Source organism: Spea bombifrons, chromosome 13 (assembly GCF_027358695.1).
Source record: "Spea bombifrons isolate aSpeBom1 chromosome 13, aSpeBom1.2.pri, whole genome shotgun sequence".
Classification (NCBI taxonomy): Eukaryota; Metazoa; Chordata; class Amphibia; order Anura; family Pelobatidae; genus Spea; species Spea bombifrons.
Window position 1 is genome coordinate 20,006,548 of NC_071099.1, and position 20,145 is coordinate 20,026,692.

The following is a 20,145-nucleotide window of genomic DNA, read 5'->3' on the forward strand; positions in this document are numbered from 1 at the left end:
AAAGGTCAAAATACAAATGAACTTGTTTCCAGCGAGTATGTCTTGTGAGCTTCTAGCATTGCAATGCATGTTCGTAATCATTGCACAAACATTACAGTCTTTACAAGACGCTTACATCAGTATGCTGTATGCCGGAGTTTGACATAATGCTCCAAGTAGGTGCATAATGTATAGATATGAATCACATCCTCTTCATAAAAGGTGCAATTTAGTTCTAGAATTCTTAAAATTAAACATAGCCATTACTATAATGAACGATAATCCAGAAAATTAGGTTTATCTAGCGTAAAGAACACTATGTAAAATACTGGTTTTCACTCTAGTTCCTATGCTTATCCCTTGCTGTACAAGGAGCTTAAAATGTCTTGTGGCCCCAGTGAAAAGAAAAGGTGCACGGAAACTGCACAGGTCCGAAAGTCCGAGACAGAGCATTAACTTTTGCACAGATGAATAAAGCCAGGTCACATGGGAGAAGATGCGCATTCAGGTGTCAGCTCCATGTCAAACGTTAAGGTCTCTGGAAATTTAAAAGAAATTTTTTTTACAAAAATGCTCCAAAAAGTGTAAAAGATTAACAAATGTAATTTTTGACATATTTTAATGCTTACATGCAGATAGAATATGAATGTTTTCTTTAACACATTGTGTATTTTAATAATACTGTATGTGTTCACCTGCATGCTACCATATTCATTTAGCCTTGCCTTGCCTGAGCTACGATCTGGTTCTCTCACAAAGCATTTCTGCACGGCAAAAGTAAAAACTCACCAAACTGATTTCCAGCACTAGCCTCGGCCCCATCGCTTGGAAACTGCATCAAAGAATCTAAGGTCCGTGGAGACATTGGTAGATCTATGGTGCTGCTACATGTTGTCCTGGTAATACATTGAAGGACATAGTCTTTAATGTTAGGAGCGGTGTTGTTGGCAAGAGGGTTTATAGATATTGCAGAAACATCACAATCATTTTAGTATATAGAAAAAAAAGTCAAGGGTATTCAACAATAAGGTAGCAATACTTACGGGGTGACACAAATAAACTTTGTCTTTAGATAAGGCACGGTGCCTGAAAATAGAAAATATCAGTTGTAATTTAAACAGGAAGTACTTTCTGACAGTTTTGTTCTCCGTATAACTTTTAAGTTAAGACATACCATGAAAGACATTAAAGAAGAAAAACAAAAAAGTATTTTTACTAGAAGGACTTATACGCTCACACCCACCATGTGGGCCATTTTAAAAGTCAAACACCTTGTTCTTCTATAGCACAGCAGGCTGTCATCACAGACTTCAACCTGGGAAGTCTACTACTACCTGGGTCTGTGGGTTCTGGGTGCTCCTGGCTCTCAGGGCGGCAATATTTCCCAAAGGCCTCTTCTTTGGGAATGTCGGGGTACAGATAAACTAGCGGGGAAACAAGGATGTTTGTTGCATCCATGATTTTGTAACCCATGATGATTTCGGCAAATGACATATTGTTCAGCTGTTGCTTGGTATATGGCTCAACAGACTGGATCTGGGTTTTCCCTGTGAGTAAAACAAGATATACAGACATAAGAACTTCATTAAGGAAGACTTTGTATACTTTATATAAAATTATAGTTCTAGCCATACCGCTGATGTCTTTCTCCACCCAGGTGAAGGTGATCCCTCCTTCTTTGCTGCTCTCACTGAACCTTAGCAGGAATGTCCCAGGAGGTTTAGTACTAAGAATCGCCCGTTCACGCTCTTTGCTAATGAAACCCAAGATATAACTGTGGAAGCGAGACAGAGATATAAACATCAGAATATAGAATGAAAAAAGCAGGTATAATTAGAAAATAATGTTAACCATAGAGGATAGTGAATCAATACAGAATGTGCTGGGCTTCCTACATGCATGAAAGGAGATGGATATAATAGTGTAACTGCTTAAAATGTAAATATAATTTATTAAGACTTTGTTCACAAACGGAATGGATAAAAATCAATTTTATCTTCTTAACCCCTGTGATTATTATTATTATTTTTCCAAGTGGCTGTGTTTAGAGCCAAGTTTCTACAGCTCTGTTCAGTGTTTCCAGTAATACCAATACTTATCACTGTGAAAAGAGCAGGATGCAAAGGGTCATTTCAAAATTTTTTGTGCATGGAGTTGTATGTCCATAGGGATGTTAAGGGCTTGGGGTTTGGTGAATTAAAGTCAGGCTCTGAGTACTATGCCACCCCCCCCACACACACACACACACTATATGGGGGGTCTAGCCCATACCCTGAAAAACAGCCCCAAGCCTATTATGCCTCCTCCACCAAACTTTCTAGTAGACACTATAGCACTGCTTTGTGGCCAAGCTGTTACTCCTAGATGCTTCCATTTTATAATATTAGCACTTACAGTGGACCAGGGCAGAAATTTCACAAGCAGACTGTGGCAAAGGTGGCATCCTATGACAGTTCCACGTTTAAAGTCACTGAGCTCGTCAGTACGACCCATTCTACTGCCAATGTTTGTCTATGGTGGCGGCTGCTTGATGCGCTTTATTTTATGTCCCAGTTAGGTATGGCTGAAACAACGGACAGTAGTGTCCACATACTTTTGGTCATATGGTTTACATCCACCCCATATAAGTTCCAGTACACAAAACAAGAGGTTAAATTCCAAAACCATGTTAAAAACAAGTGGAAACGTATGTTCGCAAGTATGACCACCTTTTGGTTTTGAGAGTAACCCCCATTATTCTTGTCATTCTGATGAGAGTTGCAGTTCAAGGAGGAACATCTCTGAAATTTCTTTAAAATATATTCTTTTACAATTATTTTATTCTACCTGATTAGAAAAGTATGGTTACAAACTGATAATGCTGCCAACTGTCTTAGAAAGTGGGGATGTCCTATCACTGTAGAATATTCATAGACAGCAGATCACTGACACTTTTATCTGAAAGAGTTGCTAGCAGACTGGATGACTCTCGTGGAGTTGTGCCCCTCAGCTTCTTGATTGCAATAGCTAGGAAGCATATTTAAAAACAGAAGATGGCTGTGGAGGTCAATGGCTAAAACGGCTGTATAAACTATAGCCACACATTGATGAACATCAGTCAACCAATGTTTCAGTTGCAAAACTGGTAACATAAAGGAACAGAAGCTATTTGGAAACTTACCCTTCGTTCCAAAGAGCAAGAATATATTTCTTCACAAGGTCAATAATGTTGTCCAGCCAGACCCAAAACGAGAACCCTTTGCCTGCCATATTTTCCTGTTGACAAAGCCATACCGAGAATTACCAATAAACATACACTATGAGATATTTCTTAGTCACAATTACCCAACGTGTCACTTTATTTTACATATTCTAATGATTATTAGCACTGTGTCTCTATAATCCACGGCAAACTGTTGCGTACAGAATAAAACATATGAACTACAAGACTTCAGGTCACCAACTCCAGCCCTCAAGTCCCCTACAGATAAACAATGGCTTTCACTCGGTGTGACAGATCCAACTGTGGTTATTTGAGCAATCAGCATTTAACAGGATATCCTGGAAGCCTGAATGGTTTGTGAGGAAGGCAAGACATTTGGAACACTGGTTATGATAACACGGGTTACTTCAGCATCTTGGGAAGTTAATTGCAGTAGGCAACCCATTATTTAATATCTCATTGGATAGCTAGCTTCAGGAAAGACCTCAATGACTCCCAAGAGCAAGTACTGGGCTTCTATAAACATTAACACTGGTAACCAATGTTTTCAAGCATTTTAGTCAGAATCGAACAGAACCACTTATTTAAGGCTGGCTACAAATAGAGCTGCTTTTGGTTTTAGAAACCTGCCCTACTTATTTTTAACATTTAAAATATTTGAAAAATGAGAAAATTACTTTACAAAACTTGGCCCAAGTGATTTGACAGCCAGAATAGTTGACGCCAGGGCCTAAAGAAAACAAGAGAAGGTTATTTTCCAATGCACATATCCATGCGGTATAAATACAAACTGGCCACTCCTGAGGGGGGGAAACATACCTAGTAATTTCTCTGCCAAGGTAGTTAGCTGCTCGATGCTAAGGCCACGTTTTGTGGTAGATGAAAACTGCCAGCTTAAAACCTCTGCCACCTGGTCCCAAGTTCCAATGGGTGGTTTTGTAAAAAAGTTAACATTCTGGAGAACACAATAGAAAAGAAAGAATATATCAAACATAAATTGCAGGGCTACAACAATGGAAATAACCACTAGACCATCTTCACAGAACACTGGAGTTTATAGTTACAATAGCCAATCATAGCTTTTACTTATATTATTTATTACATACTGGGATTCATCAACTCAACATTTTCACTGAGGGATCGCAGAACAGCAGGAAAAACTAATACTAACTGACAAATTTCCACTTCACATCTTACAGCATTATCTTTTCAATAATTAAAACATCACCCAAAAAATCAAATAAAATGAAAGTATGCTTCATAAATAGAAATGATATATTTAGACACCGGATTAAAAATTATGTACGTGTGTATGCAACACTGGTTAATCTGTGCATGAACTATAATAAGAAACACCATTATGGGGCAAAAAATAGCATCATTGTATGGAGTAAGTTGAGTTCAGTAAACAGAATATGATAAAAGTGAGTAATCTTATTTTAGTGGCAGCCTGCAAAAACCCCCACCTTTGGATTGTTGGTTAGCATGTTGTACCACAGGATGGATGCCCAGGCATTTGGCATCTGGCAAATATTGGAAATCACGACAACTGGCAGCGAATGAGTCTGCAAGCAAATAAAGTTATGTTGAGACGTACCCAGAAGTTTACATTTTCCAGACGTATACACTGAACACAGTCATGACATCATACCTCATAAGAGATTAGACTAAATTACAATAAACTTTCTAAAAAGAAGACCCGCTGAGTGCATCAGATTTATTTGCATGCTGTATAGATCTTTTGGGTTGTTAGCACCAGGGCATATTATAACTGTCTCCAATCAAGTGAGTGCGTTACACACCACATTTTTTGCGCATATATAAACTCTTTAGCTTCTTTACAAGGAGTCTGTAATAATGCCATAGATGCGTACCAAAGGAATCACTGCACCACAGGCTAAAGGCACAGAGAGAATATGCATTAAGGCTACTGAAAGTTAATTCACGAAACCCCACTGTGGCCGCTGTTGCAACAAACCAGGGTTAAAGGTGCAGCTAAATAGGGATGCTGGCAAAGCTACATTACAAAAAAACTGATCGCAGAGAGGGAGAGGTTTTCAATATGCTCAAGAAGCCTGGACTTCCTCTACCCATTTTGTATGGTAGGCTTGGACCCACAGATTTCCATTATTCAACTGAATGCTGAGGCCTGAAATATTGTTTTTTGCCCAAAAACCTGCTTTTGAAAAATTCCTTACCTCTAGATCAATTTTCAAGCCCTGGTGATAAACCTCAGTCTCAAAGGTGATTAGATGAAGTTCCTCCGTGACAATAAGTGAAGCCTAGAGAGAGAGAAAAAAAAAAAAAAAAAACCATGATAGCGTGTTAAGGTAGCTATGCAGAGTGAGAAGCTACTGATAAAACCGATTTTAAGGTCAAAAGAATACAATACCCATGATTTTATCTAGTATTATCATTAATAAAGGGCCTAATTATTTTAACAAACTGGCCATAGAGCCAGTGTATGTGTGTGTATATATGTATATACCGTATTGGCTCGGATATAGGCCGCCCCCGTATATAGGCCGCACCCTAAAAGTTTGGTGCTTTTTTAAAGAAAAAGTTTTTTTTCTTTAAAAAAGCACCAAAAAAAACATGCTGCCACTCTGTCCCCCCCCCGAGATATGCTGCCACTGTCCCCCCCCGAGATATGCTGCCGCTGTCCTCCCTCCCCGCGATACGCTGCCGCTGTCCTCCCTCCCCGCGATACGCTGCCGCTGTCCTCCCTCCCCGCGATACGCTGCCGCTGTCCTCCCTCCCCGAGATCCGCTGCCACTGTCCTCCCTCCCCGAGATCCGCTGCCGCTGTCCTCCCTCCCCGAGATCCGCTGCCGCTGTCCTCCCTCCCCGAGATACGTTGCCGCTGTCCTCCCTCCCCGCGATACGCTGCCGCTGTCCTCCCTCCCCGCGATACGCTGCCGCTGTCCTCCCTCCCCGCGATACGCTGCCGCTGTCCTCCCTCCCCGCGATACGCTGCCGCTGTCCTCCCTCCCCGCGATACGCTGCCGCTGTCCTCCCTCCCCGCGATACGCTGCCGCTGTCCTCCCTCCCCGCGATACGCTGCCGCTGTCCTCCTCTGCCCCCCCCTCCTCGACTTACCGGAGCAGACTCCCGGGTGTCTGCTCCGGTAAGTCGGGGGTGGGCAGAGGTAAAACGCTTAGATAACCTCCCGTGCCGGCACCCCCCCCCCCCCGTGGGAAGTGCTGGCAGGGGAGGCTGTCTGAGCGTATCGGGGAGAAGGATGCAGGTCCCCTGCACCGCTGCGGGGGATCTGTATCTTAACCCCGCTGCCTGTCGGGCGCTAGACCCCGAATATAGGCCGCACCCCCACTTTAAAAACTTAAAGTGGGGGAAAAAAGTGCGGCCTATATTCGAGCCAATACGGTATATCTCAAAGCTCTGTGTTACAAGTCAACGTTTTCAGGATGAAAGTCTGAAAATAAAAGACTGAAACGTTGACTTGTAACACAGAGCTTTGAGAGATTTATTGAAACCAAGTCCCAGGAGTGCCGGTAACTATTTTTGGAATCTATATGCATTACTGCTTCAGGCACCAGGCAGAGTCATTAAGGTTGGTGTGCAATTGTGTACTTTGGAATGTAATTTTTTCTACAGAATGTAGTATTTGGACAAATAAAAAAAAAAATCCCTTTCAAGTAATTCAATATCTGAGAAGACAATCTTAAACATCACAAGATAAAAAATATCCAAGTAAAGTATCATTCTAGGTGTGTATATTTGGCATGTCCACTTTTTATAACTCACATCACAGTTTGCTCTTCCCCCATTACCACATCGCTGTTCTCTTAGAGTCTGCAAAATAAAAGTTAAAAAGTGCTGTAATCAATGATTTGCTTCAGTGCTTTTTGAAATTCCGGTGGAATTAGGGGGATACTGACAAATTACTTTAGTATTAAATCAATTTCCTGTTTATATATGGATTAAACACCTAATTTAATTCATCATTACTATGATGTACAGTTTCTGTAAGCATCCTAAGAAAAGCGTTAATTGAACAGCTAATAGAATTACACCTTCCTCTAAAGTCTACTAAAATGCGTGATCAGGCAGATAAACTGTTCAATAAACCGACCACCAGGGACTATGTATTCAAGTCACATGCTACAAAGTTTCTTGCAGCAGATATAAGAAGTTGTTTGCAGCTCACCGCACACCTGTGGGTTTAGGAGAGGCTTTCGCTGCCTGGTCCTGCTGTCAAACTGAAGAGCAAGCCTCTTACCTTAAGATTGTTAACAGTATGAAGCCTTGCTATAGGTGGGCTAAGGGGTCTGAAGTAGAGGACTGCATTGGGGACTGCGGGTGGTCAATGTACCCGCGGGTCCCAGTAATCCTGCAAATCTCTGCTGCTGTGGATTACTCTTCCAATGATGCTCAGCCAGCATTATGGTGGACACATGGCTGGCTGAGAATCATGGGAATTTTAGTTCACAGCTAGCATCTGCAGCTTTACTGTTGCTGCACTTCCCATGACGCTCAGCCAGCAAGTAGTATGTCTGGCTGAGCCTCATGGGAAATCAATTCAATGTGTTGGTTATTTCTAATATGCATGACTGCTGACAAAAACGAAGCGTGTTCTAAGTGGTGATGCGAGCGCGACATTGTAAAGTGCAATTTCTTGTATCGTGAGTTCCGCAAGATTATTTTTTAAAAAGCGTCCCTCTTTCACATTTTGAAATGTTGGGAGGTATGAAAATGCAAATTGCCGCCTTATTTTTGGCAATATATGACTTCACGCAAAAGGCTTCTGATATAATCAAGACAAATGGGATCTGACATCCCATGCAAATTGTGGGCCTGTTTCTCAGAAATATGCAGTTTCATAGAAATTGTTTGCAAATAACTCCCTTTACAGAGCAGTAGTCAGTATAAGACATTTTACAGTACAGTTTTGTCCGCTGTATATATTTTTTTCAGAACAAATCTACTCCTTTCTGAATAGAACTGCATCTATCCTACGGACCACATCAATGTGCATGGAAATCACCATGATGACAATTACACGATTTACTAAACTTTTTGAAAAGCTAGAGCAGGCACCAAGATCATGATTAACAGCTCATCTTAAACATTAATCAAACTAAATATACTGTACTAAAATCTACAAGAGGTTTTCAGTCGAATTCCAAATACGATGTCTTTTTTTTCTTTAACTTTATCCTTACCAAATGTTTGAACTCAGCTGACAAGCTTCCATTATTGGATTCCTCCATGTTCATTACTTTGGTGTTTGTCCCAAGAATATTGAATTTCCGAGACCTATACATGAATTAGAAATTGCATGGCCACAATTAGGACTTTTCGTCTCATTCTGATCGAGACCTACCCATGCCAATAGGTATTGTGTCATGGAGATGAATGAAAACAGCAGTACATATACCAAAACGGGTACAAAAAAAAAAAAAAAAAAGTTTCCATTCCAAAAAGACATTAATATAAAAAAAAATATCCTAAAATCTTCATGAAAAGTTTCTCTTACCCCCGCAAGGCTGCAACATCGCCAGAATCCCTGCAAAAAAATATTTATTTTAATCCAAAACAAATTAAAGTTTCATTGTTATATCTTATATACAAAAGACAAACCAGCCCCTAACAGTTATCTAATCTGTTACTTACTTATCAATGCAAACTTTGATTTTCAATTGATAATTGAGTTCAGGGAATTTCACCAGAAGCCTGTAAACCACAGAAATTAAATGTAATACTAGACATAGTTTCGTGAAGCCACACATACATTTACCATAAAGCAGTATTCCTACATTCATGAACTAGCATCCTGACAGAACTAAGAGGAAACACTGAATATGTAGAATAAGGAGTTCAAACGTTGAACATAATGAGCTATTGCCAAAATTTATGATTAGTGCAACAACAGAAAATATTGCATCTCCGGTCTGATTTTTAATTAGCTTTACAGTAACCTTCATACAAAATATTAAAAAGTGCAAAACACTGGGGGTTACGATAAATTAAATAATTAAGAAGCTGCAGTGCAGCTATACCTCCTTCACTTCACCTTTAAATACGCATTATGATCAGGATGAACATATGTTCTTTGTGGGCCAGAAACGCTTTATGTAAATACTTGTAGACAATCTGTGACGAAGGGTAAGTTTTTTTTTTTTCTATGACAGACAGTTGAATACAATATAGCATTACCAAAAAGACAGTTAAGACGCACAAAATTAACCAACCTGACTTTGGTTGTAAACTGGACACCTGTCTTGATGACAAGAGGCCGGTCAGGATGCATGGGCATACAAGGCTGTCTTTCTACCACAAAGGCACTGTAAGAAAGTAAATTAAAAATTCTTCATGATTTTTGTGTGGTAGCAAAAAACATGAGTCCCTATTCTGCTAATAATGACACAAAGTACACAGCTGATGACAATGTCTTTAGGAAATCATAAATCCCTTATATATCTTCCACAGATATCAATGTAAAAAGGAACATAACTTTAACCCTTTAATGACCAGTGATGCGCCTGGTCTCTCTAGACCCCCTTGAGGACTCTGGGCTCCCTGTGCAGGTTGAATACAGATACTGCATTCATCCATGCAAGCCAAAGGAACCCTGCTTACTAGTCACATTGTAATTAGTAAAACATAAAAAGAATAAAGTAACAAAAGTACATTCCCAACAAAATGTAAAACAAAAAAAAGTCCTCCCAAATGTGGCCTTTTAGCCCTGTCTAGTTTTCAAAAATACATGGTTTGATGGGGTAAATATAATTGACCAGCTTCCAAGATGCCACATGGGAGTAGAATGACCAGATTTGGGAAAAGAAAAAAAAAAAAAAAAAAAGAAGGTTTTGAAATAGTAATACGCTACTTGTACTTATTTCCCTATAACTTGCAAACAAAAGCAAAAAAAAAAAATCTAAAACCTTGAACAATCTATTTAGTAGGTTTGATCATTAGCTTTTCCAAGATGGTACCCGGGGGGGGGGACTTGTGTGGGTTCACTAAATGGGAGAGGTGAAAATTACAGCTAAACATGAGCACAGCAAGTGTTAAAACAGCTTTGGTCACGAAGGCTACAAAAAGAAAAAACAGCTCGGTCCTTAAGGGGTTAAGTGTCAAGATTTAAACCTTGGAGCCATGTGGACATTTGTCTAGCATTGTAAGCAATCGTAACAAAATCAATTGGTCCAGATAGGTTTGTACTGGTGAATTTTCTTCTGCTGCATTTAAATCCAGGTTCGAATTGTATAATAAACACACCAGCATGTACATATACCAATCTACACATTCAAATGTTTGGTCCTTTATTGCCACTTTAATGGAGGACAGCTATACTTGCCTCTTCATAAGGTTCCTGAACAGCTCCACAATTCTTTCCTCCAACATGGGCCGATGCTGTATAATAGGATCTCCTTTATAAGACACTTTCTGCTGTAACTCCTCAAGTTTTTTTATCTGCTGCCGAGTTTGCAACTGGGACTCGGCCAGCGAGGTTATCCTGAGATCATATGAAAAGTCTCATTAAGTCATTTAATAAAAATACCTCTACTCTGCTCTCCTAATCAACAACGTCAGTATGAATAATTATCAGACACACACACATACACATATATATATATATATATCTATATATATATATATATATCTATATATATATATATATATATATATATATATATATATATATATATATATATATATATATATAGTTATATAATACTGATATATCTATACATTTGATATAGATTAATTTTTTTTTTTTTTTTAATGTAATGGCCCCAAGTTGAAGGATTGGATGCCACAGAGCTCATGTGTCCAAATATCCCTACAATGTCATCACCTGTATCACTACACTACAAAATAAAAATCATATAAAAAAAAAAATTCTGTCCACACTACAAAAATAAATAAGAATATCTGCATGATCTAATGTTGTCCCCAAAACATGCCAAATCTATTAATCCAGGCCACCACTCTACGTTTGATGGCAGAGGCTCAGAATCCCAAACATAAAAATATTATACAGGCGTATGAGGTATAGCCAAACTCAACATTTTTATGGTTTCAAAAGAAAGTCCTACTTGTCCCAATACATATATCATTTGAAGGAGGAAAATACAGTTGAACAAGGACAAAAATAAAATGCTGTCGCCTGCAACTGTAAGGGGTTAAAATGGTGTCCTGTGGGGGTTTACCAGTTTTCCAGACGATCAAGGCAGATATTAGGTGGCCCGCCAATACATGCTATTTGTTGCCTCCTTTTCCAATCTGCAAGTTCCTCATCAGTTAGGGTCTTTTGGACATATTCCATGGCTGACAGGAGACCAGCTAAATCACTTATGATGGTCTTAGAAAGTGGAAAACAATACATTTTAGAAACAACTAGATTAAGATGCAAATTGTAGTATTGTAACAGTTTTGGAATTCAATACAACATTAAAAACATAACTTCTAGTCAAGTAGAATTCCAAAGCCCTTCCCAGAAATACATTTTATTATCCAGTAGAATTGTCTCAATTATAGTTTTTCAGGGTATGCAAGAACTTTTGTTGACTCAGATACAGGAAATAAACACATTTGTATTATTTGTAAGCGGTTAAAACTTCACATAAAAAGAAGATAAAAATGCAGGTTTGCTAAGATTTTCTATCTTAGAGAGTTCAATTAAAGTGTGCTCATGTCTAAGTGGATAAGAACATTCAAAGGGTTAACTAGGCAATATAAAAATGTATTGATTGTGACTGACTGAACCTAAAATAGTGCTCATGTTTTTTTGCCTTTAAAAGTACCAGAGCAGCTGTGTTCTTCCATTAAATGACACTTGAGACATTAACGGGTAGTTAATATTTTAACAGTGCCTCATATTTAGGGTCAAGGATACCGTGGCAAATGTGGAATCCATAGACAGAGGTCAAAGCCCAAAACACATACCCTTCTTAGTTGATCCAGTGCAGTCAGCATCTGTTCCAACTGTTGCATTTTCTGTCTCGTCACCGACTGATTGTTGCCATTAAGGTCTGATAGATCTGCAGTACAAGAAGTTTAAAGATGGATGCAATTAGCCAAACATTAAAAAAAAAAAAATTCTTAAAATTTTTTTAAACTTCCAGTTTTAACTGGTGGTCTTTGGATGTAACTACATCTAACAATTAAACTCACCACTTTGACTTTTTAATGTTTTATAATTGAAATCAAAGTCATCCTGTAGATTTTCTACAACCTTCATCTTCTGCTCAAGGTCCTGTAAGACATTTTTATCATAAGTTATGCCATTAACATGAAGACACATTAGGTGGAAGTGGGACTACTGTGAATCACGGAATACACACCTGCACTTTCTTCCTCACGTCTTGCAGGTGCTGCTCTAGCATTTGCTGTTTTTCGGTTACCACTGCTGCGGTTGGATGGGAAGAGGGCCCACCTTGCTATGAGGGTATAAAACATGTCATAAGTGCTGGCTCAACTAAACTTATCAAACTAGAACAGCAGGGAGGAAGAGTGGCATATAGGGGTTAAACTGAATATCTGGGGGGCAGAGTGGCATATAAGGGTATAAGGCAAATCTGGCAGCAGCGTGGCATTTCTGGGGGCAGAGTGTAAATTTGTGTTTATTTAAATCTGTAAACATTTTACATACATTTGTGTATTGTATTGAACTACATAATATAGGATTTGGGAAAAGTGAGAAATCCACTATAAATCACTATACACAGTCAATGTAAACATTGTAAACCATTAGGTATGGAGGGTTTGCAAGCATCTTGCAGCAAACATTAATTCCAAAAGGAATGCAACAAGGAAATCTTAATTGCTGGTCGCTATAAAACATAGCATTTATTTTAGTGAATTTCATACTTTAGCGAGCAAATAAGCATGCATTGGTCAAGCAATCTTCATAGAAAGAAAATACATGTGCGTGTTTGGTTTCCTATATGAGAATTCAGATTATATTGGTCTTAATGGCATATTATAGATTTCATTACCTGGGCAGCAGCGGCAGCATTTTGAAGAAGCCTTCCCTCTTCCCATAGACATCTAGCTACAATGCGTGCAATCTCCATGGGTTTCTCTAGATATCTGCTCTGCAAGAATAAGTAGTGTGAAAATCTTCATGAAAGCAATGACAAAACCAGGGCCTTCACAACAATTTGTGGGGTCAAAATTTACGGTACAGACAAAACCCAACACACATTTTACGCATCAAAGCGTGGAACACTATTACGGCTATTCTATAAGAAGCGTAGCTCCCAAAAGCATCTGTAACTATGGCCTACCAATCTATTAACTGTAGAATGTAGTTACACAAAGTGCTTTTTAACGTCATTAGAAAGACCAAAGGGTTAAAAATTATTTTACACACTGTTCCTCACCAAAAAAATGGCACTTTTGCTGTACTTCTGGTTAATAGGCAAGTGAATATTTGTGTAATACGCAGTAAACCTAATCTTGTAAGAGCAGGGCCCTCCCAACACGTCCTAATGTGTTTTTATTTGCCGTCAAATTTATTAAGGCTAGAATAGAACTTTCAGTGAATTTAAAATCTGCCCTTTATTAACAAACTATGAAGCAATATTATAAAAGGGAGGTCTTCCACTCCCTCGGTATCCACCTGGGCTTAGATCAACAAGGAAATCCTCCACACTGAAACAAGCCACAAAAGAGCCAGGGAGTGGGACAGGGGAGCACTTCAGCAAAAATAATTAAGACCCTCTCATGCACCCTCCAACACCAGTAAGCCAGCCTAAAATGCTGGATACTAATTATAGGACACATGCCTAATTTCAGAGGTCACAATACAATATTGTCTGCCACTTCTTTTAGTTCATGTCAGTGGTAACTAGCAATGAGCCTTTGTAATTAATACCTGCAAAAACTGCTTTATTCTCCTCAGGTTGTGTTGGTAAAGGACATTGGATTCTTGTAGAAATCTACTATACTGCTGGTCTATCTCTCCAAGGAGGTTGTGGAAAACCAGTGTGGCATGGGACTCCTTACTGGCAGCAAACCCCCTACAATAAAAAAAAAAAACACAAAAGGCTGCTGGTTAAACTATATAAATCTATAGAAAGCTTGTATATTCAGAAATTATGTTGCTGAACTGATTTGAAATCAATCACGTTTACAGAGTTGACAGGCAGAGCTGCAATCAGAGCACTGTGTGAGGAGGATCTTTATTCATGTTAGTTGTGATAACGTCTGCAAAAAAGGAGGGATTACTGCACTATATCCGAAGGGGCACAGACTAACAAATTCAATCAAAGCTTTTCTAGTCACAAAGAACCCGTTCTATTCACTGAAATATTGAATTTAATATCAGTAAGAAGAAGTTTTACCAGTCTTGGCTTTCTATCCATGGTGCAAGAAACTGGCGCAGCTCCATGGGAAAGCTATCGCTATAAAGCTGGTGCAACTGCTCCAAGTATCTGGTATCCAGCTGTTGTAACTGATTCCATTGCGTCATCTTGTGTCACGAAGGTCTGGACAAGACAAAGAAACATAACAAATACCAATATTAAAGGGGTCAATAAATGATAATGAAATATGAAACTACTTTCATTTGTATTGCTTGTTTAGGAGGGTCCCTGGTACACTGAGATTTCTTACCCTCAAAATCCCAGCATTTAAAGCCAGGGGGCATAGTTATACATGTTCTGTATAGGCAGGGCAATATCCAGCCTAGCCTATTAGGAAGGGACCAAAACTGCAGGTCCAACACTCTGATATGCCTTAAGTTCCGGGATTCCTTAAGTTTACAAGAGACCTTTCTAGTTCTGCACAGACCCTGGCTTTTCTTTTAAAAACGTGCGACCACCGCCATACAGTGTATGGCAGACGTTGACGTCCCAGAGAGGGTCCAGACATGGGCCGATGCCGATCCAGGCGTTTGGGTGAAGAAAGTGAACGTAGATAAGTACACTTTGTGCTTGTTATTTTGTTTCCAACATATCCTATCTGAGCAACATTTTGCAACATAGCAACAGTACTGATAAAAATATGCAAACATTTGATTTTGGCCAAGATTGGCAAAGTGTTTAAGATAGCGAATACCTGTACTAGATAGAGGTTGGTAAGAGAATGGCAGCATGAGAAATCACAGAAAAACCTGATTGCAAAAAATATATTCAAATACTGGTCATATTTAGGGTTTAAAAAACAGTAAACTAACATATTTTGCACCAGTTGTCTATAGTTTACAATAGGTTAGCAACTTGTTCAGAATATATGTAACACAAGCACACGAAATGGGAAAGTGAGAAACTACAGCAAAGAACAACAAAAAGATGACAACACCCGGTGTAATATTTTCACATATCAACTATTTTATTCAGGACCAGCTTCTGGTTTTGAAACACTGTAGGTTATGCTATATGGAACCAAACGCAGGTGACGCACAGAATAATAACTCCCTTCTGTGGAAAATGTAGGTTTACGCGTGTCTATCCAGAACAGGAAACAGGCAGGGATGTGTATTCTTTATTCCAGATTTGTACTGGAAAGTACTTCCAGTAATGGAAGGGAGGAGGAGGAGACTGCCAGTAATCCACACGCACAAAACACGCACGAATATTGACTTGCCTTTGCTATTCAGCTGGAAAAAACACACTTCACAGCGAATGTAAGCATGGTGGCCGAAGAGAAGCTTAAAGGACCCGAATAATTGCATATTAAAAGACCAAGCAATAGATATGTGGATAGCTGGCACAAAGCGCTCCCCTGCAAATACATAAGCGAGCAGCTCTGGAAACATAAGCCAGTGTGTACATCTGTGTATCTGTGTATCTGTGTATCTGTGTAGCTGTACATTGCTGTGAGGCTTTGGGCCAGGAAAAAAAAGTACAAAAAGGATTCAGGGGACTCCCCCAGCATTTGTATGAAAAAAGGCAAGAATACCCCGATACTGGACTATCATTTACAGAAAGCGCATATGATGCCTGCGGAGTCAGTTTCTTCTGCTAGCGTTTGGGTAGGTATTTTTCTATGTAATGTCAATGGCTACAGAAGCAGAAAGCCTTCCAATGCAAATCCAAGAAACACTATTACAAGAAAAATGGAAGAGATAGAGAGAAGTGAAGAACAAAGTGAACTACATGAATTAAAATTTGGAGGATTGTTCTCCCAGTTTACCAGCACATGCGCAACGCAACACACATTTTTTGTTATAGAACACCTTGAAGGCAGGGCCTTCCTCGTATTCTGAACACATGTACATACATGACGCATCCTGAATGTATAGCTCATACAAATGGAACGCAGTCTGCAAAAATGATAGCATGTGCTTGTAAGTAAACATTTCTCATCACAAGGGTTATCCCTTTAACAGACTTTTGTGAATGCTTGCAGAGGATGTCACTCCTGCAGGGGCTTCAATCGAAAGTTAAAACTATGTTACAATAAGGAACAAGGGATTGTCACCTTTCATTACTAAAGCAATCAGATAAAGAAGAGTTTGTTTTGCCTTAAAAAACGCTGGGTAGTGTAGCAAACACTTCAAACCACCAAAATCCTTAAGTGAGTTTTAAATGTGGAATAAGGAACACAAAAGCAGATGTATCAACAATTCAGGAGTTTCCCTGTGACATCAGAAATAGAGTTTAATGCTGGAACAATGCACTTGCTGGTACTGAGCTGCAGCTGGTCTCCCCAGATCAATTCTGCTTGTTCTGGTCTCCCCAGATCAATTCTGCTAGGACTCTGGAGGATTTGTGTGTTTGAGGAGCACGGTGTTCAGGACAGGTCAAAAGGCACAAAACCTATAATTAATTCCTCCAGGACCAGTATTATTATACAGTTTAGAAATTCTATTAGCCGACTGCAAAGCATCGGTATTGCAATGCTCAGCACAAACAGTCAGGGCATCTTTTGCCTTTGGGCCAGAGATTCTTCTAATTCTAAGAATTAGTGGGAACAAAACTTCCTACATAATTGTTACTACATCCCCTACAGAACTTGTTATCTCAAACTAAGAATTATCAATTGATTAACCCACATGAATTTAAAGTCTACCACCACTCCCAGCCGTACTGACTGGGAGTGGTGGTAGAATTTAAAGCCCTGTGTGTTAAACAATAAGGCTAGTGCTTGTATAGTCTGATCTCTACCTCTGAAGAAGCCTGCCAGGGAAGCTCGTCAGGTGATTTGAACACAGAAAAAACACTTTTATTCATTTATACTGGATGTCAATACTATATTATTTAAATATTGTATCAATCCAACTCCAGCCTCTTAATCGCCCCATCATCAATTAGTCTCTATCCTATTGTACTCTAAGTTTGCTGGGAACGGCCTTGTCTTTGGTGATCACAGCTGTCACTTTTTACTTCTCTGTTTCTATCATTTTACTGGTGCAGGTCTATACACCTTGCCTATCAGGTCTCTCTGCCATCAACAATGCACTTTTACAATATAAGACATTTAAAAAGGGAAGTTGTATGGGGGGGGGGGATAAAGTGACAGTGCTGTAGGTTAGCAGATACCTTGTTTTATCTCTTCCTTTATCAGCAGACCTTGAGACCACTATTGTCAGTCGTCGTACTTTGGGTGACTCAAACACCACACTGAGCATATTCTATATTCTCCATATTCAGTATGGAGTCCCTTCCTCCAGTCTAGTTCAGTCCATCTGGGGAGCCATTGTATTGTTTAGCACTGGCAGCATGATCAGGGTGTTTGTCTCGTAGACTGGACCAACATAACCAAGCTAGAACATATGCGATACCCTAAAAACAATATGATTTGCAACATTGCTCAATGACAATCAGCAGCTACAAGGGACAATAAGGGGTTATCATTTACAACAGATATTTTCTAATAAACCAGACTCTTTCTTTAGTTCTGTTTTCTACATTGAGAAACCATTTTAATACTTCCTTCCCCTTCTAACATCAGAGCCTCAATAAATATACTCTATATAATAGAGTAAGCTCTCAAGCAGGGCTCACAAAAGCCCACCATTCCTGAACAGAACATTGTATAAAAGTACCATAAGGCTAGACAGCAAACTCACGGCAGGGCTCTCATCTCCTGATGTGTGTGTGTGTATTAATGTATATTTGTTGTGTGTTAAGTGACCCATTTAAATTGTAGATCATAATAACGGCTTTTTTTTTTGATCTGGCTACTAATTTTTGGTGCCATATTATACTGATCCCTATGCCTGTACCTTGCCGGCTTCTAAAATGATCAAGATGGCTCTAAGATTTGTCTTTGGCTCAAAACCTATCCATGGATTTGTTGGCCCTACTGCGCAGCGAACTGCTTTTGTCACAAAATAAAGCTACTCGTACAGACACATTAATGACGTTACACACGTTACAATGTTACAGACACATTAATGACATTACACATGTTACAATCTTACAGACACATTAATGATGTTACACACGTTACAATGTTACAGACACATTAATGACATTACACATGTTACAATGTTACCGACACATTAATGACGTTACACACGTTACAATTAGATGTGTTTGTGGGTAGTCGAGGACATCTGTCTTGTTTTCCCAAGTAGACTATAACATACACAAAAGTATAAAAAAAGTGTTTTTTTGTTTTTTTTTAATTACTTAATCAGTTGTGCCATCTTTTCTGAAAAAATGTCAGCCTTTTGTTCTTTAAATAATTTAAATATATAATGGCCAGGAAGCAACAAGCCATACTTTACAATTTGTAAAGATAACCCTTCACTTCACACTTTCTGTCCAAAACAGAAAAAAAAAAAAAAAAAAAACCTGCTAAAATAAAAGTGAAACCGGAAAAGCCTCAACTTTCAGGCAGAAAGGTTGTCTCATCAGAGCTTACAATCTAACGTTTACATCATATCATACATCGGGGACGTATGTAGCATGTTACTCAGTATATCAGCACATGAGAAAATCAAATCAGCGGTTACAAGCTAATTATCGCATTTATTTAATTATCCTTAAGTGGATTTACATGAAAGCCGGGCCTTAACATAATCCTCAAATCATGGTGGCCAACAATTTACACAGGAACTGGCTAACTAATACAGCGGCAGAGCAACCAAACAGGTAAAAGGGGACACACGTATGTATGTATGTTATAAATGTATATATGATAATTATATATACATATCACGAGCATGAATGCTCGGACAGTCCTTTACATTAAAGCATTACTCTTCTCCAAGCCTTTGCAATATAAGTGAAAAACTTCCCATTTATTAGCTTGTAGACATGTAGAGATATAACTTAAACGTTCCAGGCCCCGTTTAATATAAGGGAGTTGGGAACAAGTAAAAAAAAAAAAACCCACTTACTTCCCTACCTCCGTTTTTCGAGCGCCTTCTTCTTCTTCTTCACTCTGACGCAGCAACCACTGTCTCCCAACACCAACACCGGAAACCGTCTGACCCACCTCGGTCTATGCCCCTCCCATAACTGCCAATCACAGCCAAATCCCCGCCCAAAATGGCTAGAAATGTGACAGCGCTCTTGTAAATGCCACCCTATGGTCTGAAGCCGTTAAGTGTGACCAATCAGAACAGTGTTTTGCACTCATCGGCCCACACCAGACCGTTTAACTAGAGCCCTCCGGCACTTTTCTAGCCAGTCTGGCGGCTCCTGACTGCCCCAGTTGTCGGGACTAATTGTAAGCTCCGCCTTTCTAATTCAATATTCATAAGGAGGTCTTAGTTTCCTGCCCACTTGTTGGTGTCTGGGACGTTTGCTTGCGATTTGGCTGTTCCATGAGGTTAGTCACCCTCCACACGTCATTTTCACTAGAAGGAAGAGAATGATGAAATGAGGAGGGAGGAGAGGCTGAGAAAGCGAAACAGCCTGCTGGAAATCAGGAGAATTCCTGGCAGATTGACGTCATTTTCAAGAACGTCATTATGTAAAATAGAGGTGACGTACCGAAAAGAACGTCTTTATAAGAAAGCATGGGAGTGAGATGTCTGTAGAACTATCCATATGATAGAAAATAAGAAGTGCCACTAAATATGACAGACTGCATGTA

At 39.3% G+C, this 20,145-nt stretch overlaps 1 protein-coding gene across 1 annotated transcript; it reads right to left on the bottom strand.

Moving 5' to 3' along the window:
- Positions 1-262: 262 nt before the first annotated feature.
- On the bottom strand, positions 263-19,588 carry STAT3 (signal transducer and activator of transcription 3). Its single transcript, XM_053453593.1, has 24 exons — positions 19,453-19,588; positions 14,496-14,639; positions 14,027-14,171; positions 13,146-13,244; positions 12,492-12,587; positions 12,322-12,403; positions 12,094-12,188; positions 11,358-11,509; positions 10,502-10,660; positions 9,393-9,485; positions 8,815-8,874; positions 8,678-8,707; positions 8,364-8,457; positions 6,946-6,993; positions 5,380-5,463; positions 4,648-4,746; positions 4,001-4,136; positions 3,859-3,911; positions 3,140-3,234; positions 1,614-1,753; positions 1,311-1,526; positions 1,023-1,065; positions 769-875; positions 263-517 (listed from the first exon to the last, which is right to left on the bottom strand). Exons 2-24 carry the CDS (start codon positions 14,621-14,623, stop codon positions 462-464), a joined length of 2,310 nt encoding a protein of 769 aa, XP_053309568.1. The 5' UTR covers positions 14,624-14,639; positions 19,453-19,588; the 3' UTR covers positions 263-461.
- Between the last annotated feature and the right edge of the window lie 557 nt (positions 19,589-20,145).